This window comes from Carcharhinus amblyrhynchos, chromosome 3 (assembly GCF_965287045.1).
Source record: "Carcharhinus amblyrhynchos chromosome 3, sCarAmb.v2.hapA, whole genome shotgun sequence".
Lineage (NCBI taxonomy): Eukaryota > Metazoa > Chordata > Chondrichthyes > Carcharhiniformes > Carcharhinidae > Carcharhinus > Carcharhinus amblyrhynchos.
In genome coordinates this window covers 6,010,429-6,030,664 of record NC_137326.1, presented here as the reverse complement: position 1 = coordinate 6,030,664, position 20,236 = coordinate 6,010,429, and the positions used below count along the sequence as shown (strand labels likewise).

At 48.5% G+C, this 20,236-nt stretch overlaps 1 protein-coding gene across 2 annotated transcripts in view; it reads right to left on the bottom strand.

Annotated features, from left to right (window-relative positions):
* The window catches only part of LOC145363348 (plexin-A1-like), a 506,974-nt gene that overhangs the window by 8,336 nt on the left and 478,402 nt on the right, over positions 1 to 20,236 (bottom strand). For both annotated transcript variants that reach the window (XM_080218652.1, XM_080218653.1), the window contains exons 24-31: positions 19,761 to 19,907; positions 18,707 to 18,866; positions 15,141 to 15,244; positions 13,568 to 13,664; positions 12,497 to 12,687; positions 9,417 to 9,586; positions 8,300 to 8,512; positions 6,201 to 6,351 (exon numbers count right to left, since the gene is read on the bottom strand). In XM_080218652.1, coding sequence (XP_080074778.1) covers positions 6,201 to 6,351; positions 8,300 to 8,512; positions 9,417 to 9,586; positions 12,497 to 12,687; positions 13,568 to 13,664; positions 15,141 to 15,244; positions 18,707 to 18,866; positions 19,761 to 19,907 — 1,233 coding nt within the window. The remainder of the gene's footprint in view (positions 1 to 6,200; positions 6,352 to 8,299; positions 8,513 to 9,416; positions 9,587 to 12,496; positions 12,688 to 13,567; positions 13,665 to 15,140; positions 15,245 to 18,706; positions 18,867 to 19,760; positions 19,908 to 20,236) is intronic.

The following is a 20,236-nucleotide window of genomic DNA, read 5'->3' as shown; positions in this document are numbered from 1 at the left end:
ACCTGACAGCGTAACACCGAGGCTGCAAATGATTTGTGCAAGAGCTGAAACTCCACGCCGAATGATGGAAAGCTGTGAGTTGAGCCCGAGGCTGGTTTGCCTTCCCAATCTGCTGCCACTATCTCTTTGCGATAACACCGTTAGCTGCTAACTTCTACCCAGCCCCTTCTTTTCTTGGAGCAGAGAATTCTGGCCATCAACACCGCCAGCCGCATTGGTTGAAGCTCAGCTGATGTGGGATGAACGAGAAGGGTGGGCACCACCCGCAGTTGGAAAGAGCGGGCCAGAAGATGAGGCGTCAGTGAGTCGCCCACATCGAGATCTAACAGGCTCTCCGAGGAGCTTCATGGTTCTGAGCTCCTGAGAATGGAGTGGATGATGGTGGGACAGTCCTTTCTGTTACTCATTCATGGGATTTTGATGTCACAAGCCAGTCCATCTGTAATCGCTAATAAGGGCAGCGCGATGGCACAGTGGTTAGCACTGCTGCCTCACAGTGCCAGGGACCCGGATTCGATTCCTGGCTTGCGTGGCTTTGTGTGGAGTCTACACGTTCTCTCTGTATCTGCGTGCGTTTCCTCTGGGTGCTCCAGTTTCCTCCCACAATCCAAAGATGTGCGGGTTAGATTGGATTGGCCATGCTAAGTTGCCCCTTAGTTTTCCAAGATTGTAGACTCGGGCGATTGGCCATGCTAAATTGACCCTTAGTGTCCAAAGATGTGCAGATTAGGTGGATTGGCCATGCTAAATTGCCCCTTAGTGTCCAATGGTGTGCAGATTAGGTGGATTGGCCAGGCTAAATTGCTCCTTAGTGTCCAAAGGTGTGCAGATTAGGTGGATTGGCCATGCTAAATTGCCCCTCAGTGCTCCAAGATGTGAAGATTAGGAAGATTGGCCATGATAACTTGCCCCTTGGTGTCCCAAGATGTGCAGGTTAGGTGGATTAGCCATGTTAAATTGCCCCTTAGTGCTCCAAGATGTGAAGATTAGGGAAATTGGCCATGCTAAATTGTCTTTTAGTGTCCCAAGATGTGAAGGTTAAGGGGATTCGCGAGATAAATGTGTGAGGTTACATAGAAAGGGAGAGAGGAGCTTAATGAGATACTCTGTCAGGGAGCCGGTTCAGACTCAATGGGCTGAATGGCCTCATACTGCACTGTAGGGATTCTATGATTATTCCAAGCTGACAGTCCCAGCGCAGTGCTGAAGGAGTGCTACACTTCCAGAGGTGCCAACTTTCAGAAGAGGGGGTTAACCTGCTGTCTCAGGGTGGGGTAAAATACTGTTTTGAAGAGATGCAAGGGGATCCTCCCAATGTCCCGGACCAATATTTATTCCACAATTGAGTCCACTAAAACTGATGGAGTTGGTCAGCATCTCATGGCTGATTGTGGGATCTTGCTGTGCTCACATTACCGGCTGCGTTCCTGATATCTCAACAGTGGCTGTAATGGAGACAATTAGGGGAGATTTGTATTATTACCCAAAAAGGAAAAAGGCGCAGGGCCTCGGGAAGAAGGCAAGGGAATTACACCAGGTAAATTACTCCTTTGTTGGGTGAAGTATCAATACAGACACGATGGGTCAAATGGCCTCCTCCTGTGCTGTAGCCGTTCTTTCATGGGACACGGGTGTCGCTGGCTGGCCAGCATTTATTGCCCATCTCTAGCTGCCCGTGAGAAGGTGGCGGTGAGCTGCCATCTTCAATCGCTGCAGTCCACGTGCTGTGGGTTGAAATAGGAGCAGGAGTCGGCCATCCAGCCCCTTCGAGCCTGCCCCGCCATTCAATAAGATCATGGCTGATCTGAAGTGGATCAGTTCCACTTACCCACCTGCTCCCCTTAACCCTTAATTCCCTTATCGATCAGAAACCTATCCACCCGTGACTTAAGCGTATTCAGCGAGGTAGCCTCCACCACTTCAACGGGCAGAGAATTCCAGAGATTCACCACCCTCTGAGAGAAGAAGTTCCTCCTCAACTCTGTTCTGTGTTCTCTGATTTTAATTGGTAGTGGGTTAAAGGGTTACGGGGAGAAGGCAGGAAATTGGGGGGTGAGGAGCATGTCAGCCATGATCGAATGGCGGATCAAACTTGATGGGCCGAATGGCCTAATTCTGCTCCTATATCTTATGAACTTACGAACGTCATTGGCTGTAACGTGCTTTGGGGCGTCCTGGGTTGTAAAGGGTGCTATAAAAATGCAGGTTCTGGCCTCTTTGGGAGGCATTAAAACCATTCCCAGCGCTAGGTGTCCACTGGTGAAGGCGGAAGTTTTGAACTGATGATCTGAGTGAGAGAAGCTTTTTCCCAAGGTGGAAGAATCAATTACTAGAGGTTTAAGGTGCGAGGGGCAAGGTTTAAAGGAGGTGTACGAGGCAAGTACAGAGGATGGTGGGTGCCTGGAAATCACAGCCGGGGGAGGTAGTGGAAGCAGATACGATGATGACTTTTAAGGGGCATCTTGACAAATACATGAATAGGATGGGAATAGAGGGATATGGTCCCCGGAAGGGTAGGGGGTTTTAGTTCAACCGGGCAGCATGGTCAGTACAGGCTTGGAGGGCCGAAGGGCCTGTTTCCGCGCTGTAATTTTCTTTGTTGTTTGTTCTTTACGTTGTTGTCACCATGTAACGGTTATAATGACGAGATGGGCCTCAGGCTTTCCTTGTCTCATTATTCCGATATACCCTAGACTGCGGGGGAACGAGACTGTGAGAGGGTGATACACTAATCCCATTCCATAAACTGCTCGGTTATCAAAAGGAGCACCTGTGGTCAGGTTGTAGAGGGCTCAGGGAAATATAAAAGAGAGTTAAATCCTCGGACAATAGGTATTAGTAGATTGGCAACCCACAGCGATGTGGGCTTGAGCTCTGCGTGAGAGTTGGGCCTCATTACGGAAAACACAAATTAAAATAAAATGAAGAAATGATTCAGTCGAGACTCTCACTCAAAATGGTGGTTAATCTTAATCAAGACAATATGTCAACTGAGTGTCTTTTTGGGATTTTTCTCCCTGCGCTACGCAAGTTGTTAATTAGTGCTGATGCAAGCTAACACATGGAGAGGCTGGAGGAGCATTAACTGAGTGTGTTTGAATGACTAGACCCAAGTAAACACAGACTTTGGGCACCGCAATGTGGGGTGAACATGGAGGGCACAGAACAGACTGATGAGAATGGTCCCAGGGATGAAAGGTTATATGGAGCGGCTGGAGAATCCCAGGTGGTTCAACTCACTGCAGAGGAGACTAAGAAGAGATTTGAGGGGGTGGGGGGGTGTTTGAAATTATGATGGGCCTCAGGTGATTGTGTGTGTGTGTGTGTGTATGGAGTTTGCGCGTTCTCCCTGTGTCTGCGTGGGTTTCCTCCGGGTGCTCCGATTTCCTCCCACAGACCAAAGATGTGCAGATAAGGTGGATTGGCCATGCTAAATTGCCCCTTAGTGACCAAAGATATGTGGGTGGGGTGGATTAGCCATGCTAAATTGCCCCTTAGCGTCAGGGATACTAGCAGCAAGGGGTTATGGGGTTACGGTTAAGGTGGGATCGTTGCCAGTGCAGGCTCGATGGGCCGAATGGCCTCCTTCTGCACTGTACAGTGAATAGTCTCACAACACCAGGTTAAATTGGTAAGCACGAGCTTTTGGAGCACTGCCCCTCCGTCAGGTGAGTGATCCGAAAGCTCGTGCTACTAAATAAACCTGCTGGAAATAACCTGGTGTTGTGAGACTACTTACTGTACCTACCCCAGTCCAACACCGGCATCTCCACATCATCCTGCACTGTAGGGATTCTATCATAATCTATCCTAAATAGGGTAGATAAGGGGAAGGCATTTCCATTGGCTGAAAGGCCATCTAGCGGAAGGCACAGATGCAGTGGCGCGGTGGTTAGCACTGCTGCCTCACAGCGCCAGGGACCCGGGCTCGATTCCAGCCTTGGGTCACTGCCTGTGCGGAGTTTGCACGTCCTCCCCGCGTCTGTGTGGGTTTCCCTCCGGGCGCTCCGGCGTCCTCCCACACTCCAAAGATATTCAGGTTAGGTGCACTGGCCATGCTAAATTGCCCAAGGGAAATTAGCAAGGTAAGTACACGGGGTTACCGGGATAGGGTCTGGGTGGGATTGTGGGTCGGCGCAGACTCGATGGGCTGAGTGGCCTCCTTCTGCACTGGGAGGGTTCTCTGATTCGAGACGATTGGCAAAAGCCAGCAAAGCCGCCGGCAGACTTGCTGTGGAATTGGAACCGTTTCTGTGTCTAAGTACAGGCGAACGAGGGATCCAACCAGGAAATTGTTTTCCCTCATGAGGCAAACACATGCTCAGAAATGCATATTTCATCATTAAGAGTTTAATAAGGAGGATGATGAGCTGTGTAGGAGAGAGGCTGAATCATTAGTCACTGCCAGCCCAGTCTGATCATCTCTCTCTCTGATGCTTCCACATGAAGCTTCTGCAATTATTCTATCGGGCGCCCAACCCTCGATGGCGCCGAGTCTCCAACTGTTTCAGACCGAGGCCATTCAGCCCATCCAGTCTCTGCCAGCGTTTGCAGAGCGATCCGGTCCCTAAAGTTCCCGTCATTTCCCTTATGCAGCCATTGACCATTTCCGCTCCCACCACCCTCGTAGCTAGCCAGTCATTACCACTTGTCACATAGAACAGCTATTCCACACGTGTGGGCGGCACGATGGCACAGTGGGTTAGCACTGCTGCCTCACTGCGCCAGGGACCCGGGTTCGATTCCCAGCTTGGATCACTGTCTGTGTGGAGTTTGCACGTTCTCCCCATGTCTGCATGGGTTTCCTCCCACAGACTGAAAGGCGTGCTGGTTAGGGTGCATTGGCCATGCTAAATTCTCCCTCAGTGTACCCGAACAAGTGCCAGAGTGTGGTGACTAGGGGGTTTTCACAATAACTTCATCGCAGTGTTAATGTAAACATACTTGTGGCTAATAAATAAACTTTACCTTACTTTAACTTTACTTAAATTGAGGACTACGAGGCAAAGTTTCAGAATAAAGTGTCACCTATTTAAGTCTATTTATTCACCACAAGTAGGCTTAATTCACCCTGCAAAGAAGTTACTATGAGGATTCCCTAGTCGCCACACTCCGGTGCTTGTTCGGGTGCACTAAAGGAGAATTTAGCACGGGCAAAGCACTTAACCAGCACGTCTTTTGGACTGTGGGAGGAAACCGGACAATCCGGAAGAAAATACACACAGATTCGGGGAGAATGTGCAAACTCTGCACAGACAGTGACCCGAGCTGGGAATCGAACCCTGGTCTCTGGCACTGTGAGGCAGCAGTGCTAACCACTGCACCACCGAGCGGCCCCAAAAACAGATACTTAAGACAGATATTCTTCTCTGAGAAGGTTTTTAATCTTCAGATTCCCTATCCCAGAAGGCAACGCAGGCTGGGCAGCTAAATATATTCAAGACTGAGATAGATTCACGATCCACATGGGTGTCGAGGGCAACAGACAGGAAAGTGAAGTTCAATCCATGATCAAAGCAGCCATGGCTTCATTGAATGCTTCGAGAGGCAAATGGCCCACTCCTGCCCCTAATCCTTATGGAAGGCAATGGCCTTGTGGTATTGTCGCTGGATTATTAATCCAGAAACTCAGCTAATGTTCTGGGGACCCGGGTTCGAATCCCGCCACAGCAGATGGTGGAATTTGAATTCAATAAAAAGTATCCGGAATTAAGAATCTACCATTGTCGATTGCTGAAAAAATCCATCTGGTTCATTAATGCCCTTTAGGGAAGGAAATCTGCTGTCCTTACCCCGGTCTGGCCTACATGTGAATCCAGAGCCGCAGCAATGTGGTCGACTCTCAACTGCCCCCCCATGGGCAATAAATGCTGGCCCAACCAGCGATGCCCATTTCCCACAAAAGAATAAAACAAAATGATGACAGTGGGGCAATGGCGTGTGGGTTACATTTGGACTATTGGCGGGAGGGGTAGTGGGGAAGAGGTATGAGGTAGCTGGGACGGCCACCGCACTCCCACTGTCCGGCAGTTACATCCATAGGTCATCTAGACTATCAACAGAGACAACGTGCAGAGGCCAATTGAGCGAAATGGAATAAAGTCATCCAAGATTTGTAGAGACACAGCGCTAGCAAGAGAGATGGGGGATTAAATCAGGCGTGACTCACGGGGTTAAGGAAATGGTCAGTTAGCCCTTACCTCGTCCCTGTACTTGTTGATGTAGGTGTAGATCTCATGCAGTGCACTATTGCTGTTGAACTGGCTCAAGTGTAGCCGCGATTGCTCAGCTAGATAAGCACTCATGTCCTGGTCGCTGATCACGGGCATCTTGGAGATATCTGCGTAGTACCTGCCCCCAAGCACAGTGCGAAAGAAAGAGTTAGTCACGCGTAACCAAACAAAGGATATGAACCCGAGATCCCACGACATCGATTTCAATACCGGTTTAGAGAGCGGGTGAGGAGGTAAGAGATGGGATCAGGGGTGGACTCACATGGACAGCTGAGCCTGATCAGCACAATTGTGGCTGATCTTGGGCTCAACTCCACTTTCACGCTCACTCCCTGGTCCCTCAGCTGCTCAATTATATGTGGAAAGTAGAAATCGGCCTGAGATGACGGAGGACAAACAGGCTGTTTATCGACCAGAACAGCTGTCAAATGTTGGGACCAACAGTGCCCAATATTCCCATTAATGTTGTAGACCAAGCATGGTGACTAAGAGGTATCAAGGGCGACAGAACCAAAGTACAAAGAACAAAGAAAATTACAGCACAGGAACAGGCCCTCCAGCCCTCCAAACCTGCACTGACCATGCTGCCCAACTGAACTAACAACCCCCCCTCCCTTTCCAGGGACCATATCCCTCTATTCCCATCCTTTTCATGTATTTGTCAAGACATCCCTTATCTGCTTCCACTACCTCCTCTGACAGCGAGGTCCAGGCACCCACCACCCTCTGTGTAAAAAAACTTGCCTCGTACATCTCCTTTAAATCTTGCCCCTCGCACCTTAAACCTGTGCCCCTGAGTAATTGACTCTTCCACCCTGGGAAAAAGCTTCTGACTATCCATTCTGTCCATGCCCCTCATAATCTTGTAGACTTCTATTAGGTCGCTCCTCAACATCTGTCATTCCAGTGAGAACAAACCAAGTTTCCCAACCTCTCCTTATAGCTAATGCCCTCCATACCAGGCAACATCCTGGTAAATCTTTTCTGTACCCTCTCCAAAGCCCCCACATCCTTCTGGTAGTGTGGCGACCAGAATTGAACATTATATTCCAAGTATTCCAAGTAGTTAGATTGATATAAGACACAGATCAGCCATAATCTAACAGAACAGCAGAACGTGAGAGGCTGAATGACCTCCTTCTGTTCCGAAGCTCCTGATACTTCCATCTGTTTTGGGACACTGACACAGATGTTTACTTTGATAGTTTACATGAGAACATAAGAAATAGGAGCAGGAGTAGGCCATCTAGCCCCTCGAGCCTGCCCCGCCATTCAATAAGATCATGGCTGATCTGATAGTGGTTCAGTTCCACTTACCCGCTTTCTCCCCATAACCCTTAATTCCCTTATCGATCAGAAATCTATCTACCCGTGACTTAAACATATTCAGCGAAGTAGCCTCCACTGCTTCAATGGGCAAAGAATTCCAGAGATTCACTACCCTCTGAGAGAAGAAGTTCCTCCTCAACTCTGTTCTAAACTGACCCCCCTCTCCCTTATTTTGAGGCTGTGTCCTCTAGTTCTTGTTTCCTTTCTAAGTAGAAAGAATCTCTCTGCCTCCACCCTATCTAGCCCCTTCATTATCTTATATGCCTCTATAAGATCACCACTCAGCCTTCTAAACTCCAACGAGCACAGGCCCAGTCTATTTAATCTCTCCTCATAAGCTAACCCCCTCATCTCCGGTATCAGCCTGGTGAACCTTCTCTGTACTCCCTCCAAGGCCAATACATCCTTTCGCAAATAAGGGGACCAAAATTGCCCACAGTACTCCAGTTGCGGCCTCACCAGTACCCTGTACAGTTGCAGCAAGACCTCCCTGCTTTTATATTCTATCCCCCTCGCTATAAAGGCCAACACTCCATTCGCCTTCTTGATCACCTGCTGCACCTGCAGACTGGGTTTTTGCGATTCATGCACAAGGACCCCCAGGTCCCTCTGCACAGGAGCATGTTGTAATTTTTCACCATGTTAGGTTGGACCCAATATTCAACACCCTCCCCTCCACTACCCCACCACCTCCATCGCTACCAAGCATCACTGAAAGCAAGACACACTTTGCATACCTCTCCACCCAATTCTTGTAGTTTGGAATGTCTTTCGCATACAGTAGTTTGTTTGAGGGTGAGTCCTTGCCCAGTTTATGCTCAGAGGTGGAACAGGAGTCCATGAAGGTCTGAGCTACCACGGAGAGGCAGGCATCAGTAATACTGTTCTTGTGGATGTCAAAGACAAACTGCGGATTTTTGATGACATTCACCCAAAATCGTAGAGGTAGACTAGCAAGAGACAAGATGAAGAAAAGTCAAGACCGTTAGCTGGAAGCAAAATCAATGTTAAAAATAAAATCACCAACCTACCAATATAGGTGACACAGTGGCACATGGGTGGCACGGTGGTATAGTGGTCAGCCCTGCTGTCTCACAGCGCCAGGAACCCTGGTACGATTCCCATCTTGGGTGACTGTCTGTGTGGAGGTTGCACATTCTCCTCGTGTCTTTGTGGGTTTCCTTCGGGTGCTCCGGTTTCCTCCCACAGTTCAAAGATGCAAAGAAAGTTAGGTGGCTTGGCCATGATAAATTGTTCCTTAGTGTCAGGGGAATGAGCTAGGGTAAATGCATGGGGTTATAGGGATAGGCCTGGGTGGGATTGTGGTCGGTACAGACTCGATGGCCAAATGGCCTCTTTCCGCACTGTAGGGTTCCATGATCCGTCTAAACTACATCTCCCGGGAAACTAAGGAGCATGACCAATCAACCTAGTCCGACTGTGGAAGGAAACTGGAGCACCCGGAGGAAACCCATGTAGACATGGGGAGAATGTGCAAACTCTACACAGACAGTGACCCAAGCCGGGAATTGAACCCAGGCCCCTTGAGCTGTGAGGCAGCAGTGCTAACCACCGTGCTGCCCTGCCACCCAGGCTAAGGTATTATGAATTAGGAAAATTTCTGCCCAGCCAGTTTAGTAGCTTGTTCTAAATGGACATCCCCCATCAGATCTTCTTCAGCCCATCTGTGAGCCAGTGAGGGAGGTTGGGTTTCAAGCGAAATGGCAGACAGCTCAAAACCCTTCACTTGAAGATCTAAATCCGAATTTCCAATCTTCACCCTGGAGCTGTGAAGATCCAAAAGACATTTTGCCCACATCCTGTTCAGTTTCAACCCCCCAAGTCACCGCTCACCAGTTACTCTTCCAGGTATGTCGCACGTCATGGTCAGTGATCAGGTGTTTGTCTGCCTGCTCGTCTAGAAAGTCGAACATGTATTTGATTGCGAGAGGGAGGGCACTGCCCCTGTGTGCTGTGCTGAATATCGTCTCAAACAGGTCATCCACAAACTTCTGAAGGGTTCCCTGAAAGAACAGAACCAGTCAAAATCAGCGCCGTGATTTGTAACAATGACGTACTTATCCTTCAACCCCTGCCCAGAGAAGACTGGAATCCTGAGACTCTCCTCACCTTCCTCACAAACAGGATACTTAGTCACCTAATTCTCGCCTTCCTCCCATTTTTGTTCAGAATGAAGGGTTATGGAGCTCGGACACACAAGATTCAAATTTATTTCCTCTGCATTCCTGGGAAGCGATTAGCTAGGCCAGCATTTATTGCCCATCCCCAATTGCCCATGAGGAAGGTGCTGGTGAGCTGCCTTCTTGGACCCTCTGAGTTGTAGGTACACCCACATAGAACATAGAACATTACAGCGCAGTACAGGCCCTTCGGCCCTCAATGTTGCACCGACCTGTGAAACCAATCTAAAGCCCGTATAACCTACACTGTTCCAATATCATCCATATGTTTATCCAATGACCATTTAAATGCCCTTAATGTTGGTGAGTCCACAACTGCTGCAGGCAGGGCATTCCACACCCTTACTACTCTTTGAGTAAAGAACCTACCTCTGACATCTGTCCTATATCTATCACCCCTCAATTTAAAGCTATGCCCCCTCATGCCAGCTATCACCACCCGAGGAAAAATGCCCTCACTGTCCACCCTATCTAACCCTCTGATCATCTTATATGCCTCCATTAAGTCACCTCTTAATCTCCTTCTCTCTAACGAGAACAGCCTCAAGTCCCTCAGCCTTTCCTCATAAGACCTTCCCACCATACCAGGCAACATCCTGGTAAATCTCTTCTGCACCCTTTCCAATGTTTCCACATCTTTCCTACAATGCGGCAACCAGAACTGTACGCAATACTCCAAGTGCGGCCACACCAGAGTTTTGTACAGTTGCAACATGACCTCACGGCTCCGAAATTCAATCCCTCTATCAATAAAATCTAACACACCGTACGCCTTCTTAACAACCATTTCAACCTGGATGCCAACTTTCAGGGATCTATGCACATGGACACCGAGATCTCTCTGCTCATCCACACTACCATTAGTCCAGTACTCTGTATTCTTGTTACTCCTTCCAAAGTGAATCACCTCACACTTTTCCGCATTAAACTCCATTTGCCACCTCTCAGCCCAGCTCTGCAGCTTATCTATGTCCCTCTGTAACCTGCAACATCCTTCCGCACTGTCCACAACTCCACCGACTTTAGTGTCATCCGTAAATTTACTAACCCATCCTTCCACGCCCTCATCCAGGTCATTTATAAAAATGACAAACAGCAGTGGCCCCAAAGCAGATCCTTGCGGTACACCACTCGTAACTGATCTCCAGGATGAACATTTCCCATCAACCACCACCCTCTGTCTTCTTACAGCTAGCCAATTCCTGATTGCTTCCCACAGTGCTGTTAGGAAGAGAATTCCAGGATCTTGACCCAGTGACAGTGAAGGAACGGTGATACATTTCCAAGTCAGGATGGTGAGTGGCTTGGAGGGGAACTTGCAGGTGGTGGTGTTCCCATGCATCTGCTGCCCTTTTCTTTCTAGATGGTACAGGCCATAGTTTTGGAAGGTGCAGTCAAAGGAGCCTTCGTGTAGAGTATAGGGCTAACGGTAGGACTCTGAATAGTGTGGATGAACAGAGGGATCTAGGTGTATGTGTACATAGATCCCTGAAAGTTGGGAATCAAGTAGATAGGGTTGTTAGGAAGGCATACGGTGTCTTGGCGTTTATTGGTAGGGGGATTGAATTTAGGAGCCGCAGCGTCATGTTGCAACTGTACAAAACCCTGGTGCGGCCGCACTTGGAGTATTGTGTGCAGTTCTGGTCCCCACATTATAGGAATGATGTGGAGGCTTTGGAGAGGGTGCAGAGGAGGTTTACCAGGATGTTGCCTGGTATGGAGGGGAGGTCCTATGAGGAGAGACTGAGGGATTTGAGGTTGTTTTCATTAGAAAGAAGGCGGCTAAGAGGGGACCTTATTGAAACATATAAGATGATGAGGTTTAGATAGGGTGGACAGTGATAGCCTTTTTCCTCGGATGGAGAAAGCTAGCACGAGGGGGCATAGCTTTAAATTAAGGGGTGGTAGTTATAGGACGGATGTCAGGGGTATGTTCTTTACCCAGAGGGTGGTGAGGGATTGGAATGCCCTGCCTGCTGCAGTTGTAAATGCGCCTAGTTTGGGGGCGTTTAAGAGATCCGTGGATAGGTTTATGGATGGTAAGGGATTGGTTTAGGTTAGAGGGTCATTGCTTTTTAACTGGTCGGCGCAACATCGTGGGCCGAAGGGCCTGTTCTGCGCTGTAATGTTCTATGTTCGTGAGTTGACGCAGTGCATCTTGTAGTTGGTACACACTGCTGCTGCTGTGTTGGTAGTGGAGGGAATGTATTAGATCAGTCATGATCTACGTGGAAGGCAGAACAGGCTCAAGCATCTGAACGGCCAACTCCTGTTCTGACATTCCTTCCAACAGCCCACCTGTAATTTGGGTGTTTCTCCCTGTTTTGGGTTATTATGGTGTGGTCATTGCTCCCTTGAATTTTAATCTCTCCTTTGTGAGCTGTAAAGAGGCTGCAAAAATCCCAGCTCCGCGCCATCATCTCACTGTGATTGGCTTGGATCTCATTTGCTCACTCCTCAGTCTTCAGAGGGTGGGTCACTACTAAAGAACAGAGAACAAAGAGAATTACAGCACAGGAACAGGCCCTTCGGCCCCTCCAAGCCTGCACTGACCATGCTGCCCCGACTGAACTAAAACCCCCTATCCTTCCGGGGACCATATCCCTCTATTCCCATCCGGTTCATGTATTTGACAAGACGCCTCTTAAAAGCCACTATAATGTTCTGTACTACAGTTTCCATTGCTATAAATCTCTTTGACTCTACGATCACAAGGAAGCAGGTGCGACTTACCTTGGTGGCGAGGAGGCGGGTCAGATAAATCTCGGACACCATCTTGCTGCCGCGGTCCCCTTCCCTCTGGTCCATGTGGTCGTGGTTCTTGACCAGGTGCCAGAGTTTGGTTCCGCTCTCCAGGTCTGGGGTGATCATGGGTGTCCGTGACCGCAAACTGTCTGGGCTGCTGGCAGTGCGTAACATACTCTCTGCAATGGGAGTGTGGAGAGAGGAGAAGATAAGGGGGCTCTCGAGTAGGGTCAGCATTTTGTAACAGGGCAGCGTAACAGCTCTAAGATACACTCGCCTTCAAATCAGTATTGGAGATAGAGTGTTAAATAGATCCCTGTAAGGTATGGAACAACACATATCCTTTTCCTGATGGTAGCTTTATCCACAGGACGCAGCATTAGGTATCTCTACTGACTAATACCTCAGTGTCCTGGTAGTAGTCCCTTTTTACATGTACTCTCAATGTACTTAATCAGTACCCTCTACTTGTTTATCATTAAACTTAACAAATACATTTAACATAACATTAACACCAAGTGGTGAATAGAGTGGCAAGACTTCCAACGCAAGTCAAACCTAATCCTTTCCTCCAACGTCTCACTGACCTGGGAATCTGTGTAACCAGGACACTTCCCAATCTATAAGACCATAAGACAAAGGAGCAGAATGAGGCCACTCAGCCCATTGAGTCTGCTCTGTCATTCAGTAATGCTTGATTTTTTTCTCACCCCCATTTTCCTGCCTTTTCCCGATAACCCCTTATTAATCAGGAACCTATCTATCTCTGTCTCAAAGACACTCAATAACCTGGCATCCACAGCCTTCTGCGGCAAAGAGTTCCACAGATTCACCACTCTCTGGCTGAAGAAATTTCTCCTATGTTTTAAAATTTCTCTCATCTCCGTGTTAAAGGATTGTCCCTTTAGCCTGAATTTGTGCCCTCTGGTTCTAATTTTTCCTACTAGTGGAAACACCCTCTCCATGTCCACTCTACAGGCCTCGCAGTATCCTGGTAGGTACAGTGCAGCATTAGGTTATCATCTATCGAGGGGTGGTGCCAATCTGCGCCACACTCACCATAGCGGCTGAGAGATTTGGTGAAAGTGGAGGAATTGGAGATATTGTAGGCTGAGGTCTGTTTTGGTACAAGTGCTATCAAAGATCCATCTGTAACCTGAGGAGAAAATTTACAAAGTTAGACAGGACCACAGGGTTGCGGGGGGAGGAGAGAAACACAAACAATTGCACCATCATCACAGACTACAGCACACAACCAAGCCATCATGTCACTGCCTTGTCAGAGAGATCCAAAACTAACCCCCACAGCCCTACCCACACCCCGCTGTCCTATATCCTCATCCATTTCAAATATTTCTCCGATTTTATCCTAATGTGGAGTTGCCAGCGTTGGACTGGGGTGGGCACATTAAGAAGTCTTACAACACCAGGTTAAAGTCCAACAGGTTTATTTGGTAGCACGAGCTTTTGGAACACTGCTTCCACTCATCTGATGAAGGAGCGGCATTCCGAAAGCTCGTGCTACCAAATAAACCTGTTGGACTTTAACCTGGTGTTGTAAGACTACTTACTGATCCCATGTGGCGTAATGACCTTTGACCCAGCCATTCCCCCTGGCATTACCACAAAGCATTCCAGGCAACAGAATCAAAAATTTACACCAATATTCCAGTGCATTACTGAAGGAGTGCTGCGCTGCCGGAGGTGCAGCTTTCCAATGAGGCATTAAAACCCAGGCTCCAGCTGCCTGTTCGGGTGGATGTAAAAGATCCCATGGCACCATTCTGAGCAAGAGCGGGGCAGCTGTCCCCAGTGTCCTGAGGGCCAATATTCATCCCTCAGTCGACATCACAAAGATGATCTGGTCAACATCACATTGTCATTTGTGGGTGCTTGCTGTGCACCAAATTCAATGTTTGTTTCCTACATGGTGACATGGGCTACACTTCAATAAGTACCTCACTGCAAAATTATGAGAGGAATAGATTGGGCGGAGAGTCAGAGGCTTTTTCCCAGGGTGGAAGTGTCAATTACAAGGGGGACACAGGTTGAAGGTGAGATGGGGAAGGTTTAAGGGAGATGTGAAAGAGTGATGGGTGCCTGGAACGCGCTGCCTGAGGAGGTGCTGGAAGCGGGCACATCAGCAAGACTTAAGAGGTATTTGGATGGGCGCGTGAATAGGGAGGGAATAGAGGGATCCAGACCGAGTAGGGGCAGAGGATTTTCTTTTTTAGTTAGGGCATCGTGATTGGTGCAGGCTTGGAGGGCCGAAGGGCCTGTTCCTGTGCTGTACTTTTCTTTGTTCTAAATTGCCCCTGAGTGTTGCAAGGTGTGCAGATTAGGGGGATTGGCTGTGATACAGGGTTATAGGATAGAGCAGGTGGGTAGGCCACGATGAGATGCTCTGTTGGAGAGTCAGGGCCCGAGCCGATGGGCCAAATGGCCTCATCCTGCACTGTAGGGAATCTGTGAACTCATGCCTCTCCCCTGCGATGCTACTGAAACATCCGGAAGAGTTTGCGAGCTGCGCTGACAGGTGCCAACATCTTGCCGAGGCCTTCTTTCTGGTTTCATACAAGCGTGGGGTGGGATTTCAGCCAACAGGAGGATCGCTTCGCCTGCGGGATAATACCTGGTAGTGTGCCAGCGTATTCAGACGTTTCCAGTCATTATCTATCTTTGTCGTTACATCTTCATCCTGGAGAATTATTCGCGCAATTCTTCCCTGGCGCCACTCTAAGAGAGAGAGAAGAGAAAATGTGAGCGCGTTTCATCCAATGCCTATCTCAAGGCTTCACCAAGTTCCACCAATAACTTCACCTGACACAGAATCCAGCCTCCCCACTGTTAACCTCGTGCCAAAGGGGGTGACTGATGGCTAAATGCCAGGCAGTGACCTTTCTCAAGGGGTGTCCATTTTTTTTTTAGACAGCGACGTGGGCAGATCAGCTGTTCGCCTGCGTGAGGCAGCACACCCCAGCTCTGTCCTCTCCTCGCTGCAGATCAGCGTACAAAAGTGTTTTCCAGCAGGGGTCACTGTTTAGCCATGAGGAGGATGGGAAACGAGGCTGAATTCTCGAGTTTGTACATTGGACAAGCTTAGGGGGGGTGAAGGAAAAGGGGGACCCGTGGACAAGTTGGGCCGAAGGGCCTGTTTCCATGCTGTAAAACCTCAGTGACCCTGTCCAGGCATTGGGCCAGATTTTGCAGAGAAAATGGTGCCTGAGTGGAACTCCCCATTATTTTGCAAGACGTAACAAGTTGCCGGACAATTTACTTCAAGCCACCATATGGGCTTTTCACAACCACCATCGCACCCTCGAGCTCCATCTGAGTTTAATACATTTGGATATTGATTGCTCATTAAACTCAGAGTGGAAAACGCAGTCTGGTAATTAGTACAAAAACAGAAAATGCTGGAAAACCTCAGCAGGTCTGATGGCATCCTTGGGGAGAGAATGGAGCCAATGCTTTGAGTCCAGATGACCCTTCATCTGGCAGTGGAACTTTCACCCCTTCTCATTATCAATAATCAAAAGTAACTTTTGGATAGTGTTAAATTTATCTATCATTGGTGCTTCTTAACTTTCGTCAAAAATTGTTTACAAAATGGTTACTTACGGTCTTTTTTTCAGGAATGCTTATCATAGAATCCCTACAGATTTGTCCCATTGAGTCTGCGCCGACCACAATCTCACCCAGGCCCTATCCTCATAACCCATGCATTTACCACAGCTAATTCCCCTGACGCAATTTAGCACGGCCAATCCACCTAACCCCACACATCTTTGGACTGTGGGAGGAAACCGGAGCACCCGGAGGAAAGCCACGCAGACACGGGGAGAACCTGCAAACTCCACACAGACTGTGACCCAAGCCAGGACTCGAACCCAGGTCCCTGGCACTGTGAGGTAGCAGTGTTAACCACCGTGCCAAGCACTGTGCCACCACGCCATCATTTCTGTTCAAAGCCATTCATCATTCATATCTTAGTCATTACTATCCTAGCATCAGACAAAGGATCATCCAGGCTCGAAACGTTGCCTCTATTCTGTCTCCACAGAAGCTGTCAGACCCGCTGGGATTTTCCAGCATTTTCTGTTTTTGTTTCAGATTCCAGCATCCATGACATTTTGTTTTTATCTGGTATTAACAACCTAAGCACCACTGTAAAGACCTGATAATTGTTAATGAAAGTCAATCAACTGCGGAAAGTGGCCAACCATAGAATAATGCAGCAGTGAAGGTGGCCATTCGGCCCATCTTGCCTATACCTCCGAGTGTGGAGTCTCATTCCTGCACAAAGTGAATTGTCGTTGGAGCCTTTAGAGATGTCGATCTTTTCATCTTTTTTCCATATATTTCTTCATTTTAATTTCTGTTTCTTTCTCTCTTAACGAAGTCTTTCTTTCCCATTCTGTATCTGATTTGATATTGAATTCACCCTCCTTCCCAGTTCTACCTAAGAACTAGGAGCAGGACTGGGTCATCTGGCCCCTTGAGCCTGCTCCGCCATTCAATAAGATCATGGCCGATCTTTTTGTGAACTCAATTCCACTTATCCACCTGCTCACCATAACCTTTACTGTTCAAAAATTTATCTCTCCTTGCCTTAAAAACATTCAGTGAGGTAGCCTCAACTGGGCAGGGAATTCCATAGATTCACAACCCTTTGTGTGAAGAAGTTCCTCCTCAACTCAGTCCTAAATCTGCTCCCCCTTATTTTGAGGCCAATCCCCCTAGTTCTAGTTTCACCCGCCAGTGGAAACAACCTCCCTGCTTCTATCTTATCTATTCCCTTCATAATCTTACATGTTTCCATAAGATCTCCCCTCATTCTTCTGAATTCCAATGAGAATAGACACAGTCTACTCAGTCTCTCCTCATAAGCCAACCCTCTCAACTCCAGAATCAACCTAACGAATCTCCTCTGCACCCCCTCCAGTGCCAGTATCTCCTTTCTTGAGTAAGGAGTCCTCCCTCAGTTTATTTCTCAGTCTTTCAACGCTATTACTCAGAGATAACACTGCTGAATCTTATCGCTCACTAAAGCCCCAGAGGCTTGGTTATTCTCACTGTGCAGTTACCAGCTTGTATGTTCAGCAGCGCTGTGAGCGAACAAAACACTGTTTAAACTGGGACATGCAGGAAGAAATCTACCTCATGGGAAATAGCAAGAGATGCAATTTTACACCATAATAGTTTTTGTGTGTTGCTTTTTAAACGACTTCGATTTAAACCATTTCCACATTCTCCATTGAGCCATAGAGCATGGAAACAGGCCCTTCGGCTCAACTGCTCCATGCTGACCACGGTGCCCTCCCAGCTAGTCCCAACTGCCCGCGTTTGGCCCATATCCCTCTATTCCTGTGTACTTATCCAAATGCTTTTTATATGTTGCTATTGTACCTGCCTCAATCACCTCCTCTGGCAGCTCACTCCTTATCCACACCACCCTCTGCCTGAACAAGTTGCCCCTCAGGTCCCTTTTAAATCTTTCCCCTCTCACCTTAAACCTCTGCCCTCGAGTTTGCGATTCCTTGTCCCTGAGGGAAAAGGACCACGGGTGGGATCTTCCGGCTGCACTCGCCCCAATGCAGGCGACATGGGATAATTTTGGCCAATATGCGTTAGGTAAATTTAAAGCAACATTTTATGGATGCTGGAATTCAAAACAAAAACAGAAAACGCTGGCAAATCAAAGAATCCCTACAGTGCAGAAAGAGGCCTTTCGGCCCATCGAGTCTGCACTGACCACAATCCTACCCAGGCCTTACCCCCATATCCCTACATATTTTACCCACTAATCCCTCTAACCTACACATCTTAGGACACTAAGGGGCAATTTTAGCATGGCCAATCAACCGAACCCGCACATCTTTGGACTATGGGAGGAAACCGGAGCACCCGGAGGAAACCCACACAGACACGAGGAGAATGTGCAGACTCCACACAGACAGTGACCCGAGCCAGGAATCGAACCCAGGACCCTGGAGCTGTGAAGCAGCAGTGCTAACCCACTGTGCTACCGTGCCACCCCAGAGCCAACATTTTGGGTCCAGATGACTCCCCCAATTCTGCTGAAGGGTCATCTGGACTCGAAACGTGGGCTCTATTCTCTCTCCACAGACCTGCTGAGCTTTTCCAGCGTTTTCTCTCCACGCTCTCCATGCCAGTTTTACCAATGCGGGCTCTTACCGAGGTCCATGTCTGCTGCCTTGGGACGCTGAGAGTAGGGGACACCTTTGTAACACGCGTCCAATAACTTGTCCTTCACTTGCATGACAGTGTCGCAGTTCAGCACTTTGACGGGGATCTCGGGGGCGTTCTCGTTCTCCGGGTTCACGCAGTTCAGGGTCTGTCGGAGGAAGCAGATGTGATCCACGTGGGAAGAACAACCGCTCGCAAAGCCTGCGGTGCTGGGCCTCGGGGTAGCCTCTCCCTGCAACTGATCCATCTGCGCAGCCTCCAAACTGGCCTCTCAAGGCCAATACCTATCCCTCAACTCATATCCCGAGAACCAGACTGATCCGATAACAAACTGCTTGTGGGGTCTTGCTGTGTAAAAACAAAATGGCTGACATTTTCGCCACATGAGAGGAGTGACTACACTTTGAAAATAAAAGAGTGCTTCATTGAGTGCGGGAGGAATCTTTGTGCCCTTTCTACCACAGAGTGAAATCAGTGACCCCATTCCGACACACGGATGTAGAACCATGCTGCAGTTTGTGGGAAGTACCATTCTTTCCACAAGGTGTTAAACTGAGGCCCCATCTGCAGGATCAATGTAGACTCTGTCTACACTTCCCTCTGTCTCGGCAAAGCAGCCAGCATAATTAAGGACCCCACGCACCCCGGACATTCTCTCCTCTACTTTCTTCCGTTGGGAAAAAGATATAAAAGTCTCAGGTCACGTACCAACCGACTCAAGAATAGCTTCTTCCCTGCTGCTGTCAGACTTTTGAATAAACCTACCTCACATTAAGTTGATCTTTCTCTACACCCTAGCTCTGACTGTAACACTACCTTCTGCACTCTCTCCTTTCCTTCTCTGTGAACAGTATGTTTTATCTGTATAGCGTGCAAGAAACAATACTTTTCACTGTATGTTAGTACATGCGACAATAATAATTCAAATAAATAGTCCAAATGCGCATTAACCAATATTGCTGCAACTCTTGTATTCAAGATGTAACTTGAAGTGTCACAACGGATGGTAAAGGATTTGCAAAACACTGATCAAGGTACTTACCACTGTCTTGTAGTCAATCTGCTGACGGATGAGCTTGTCCTCACTCAGGGAGTAGCGTGCCTCTCCGGTGATGGCATCAATGGGTCCTTTCTCCATCTGCTGCTTGATGGCACAGTACAGCATGAAGAGTGGCTCGCCGGCACATTCCTACACAGTGCAACGCAAGAAAAGGGGGGGAAACGGTGAGTCCAGTCTCTCCTGGCGTCTTGCTGCCCAACTGCCTCATGCCAAGACAGTCAACACCACTGCTGGTGTGAAACAAGAGTTCGTATCGTCAGCTCGGACCAGAGAAGTGGGTTCAATCAGAGCTCAATACAGTTGACGTTGCAACTGGCTTCAAGGAACATGCATCGTTAGTGGAGGGAGGGAGGGAGTGAGGGAGGGAGGGAGTGGGGGGACAAACAGGCTTCTGATCGCCCATTGGGAGTGCAGTATGAAATTAAATCAAGATGTGGAGATGCCGGCGTTGGATTGGG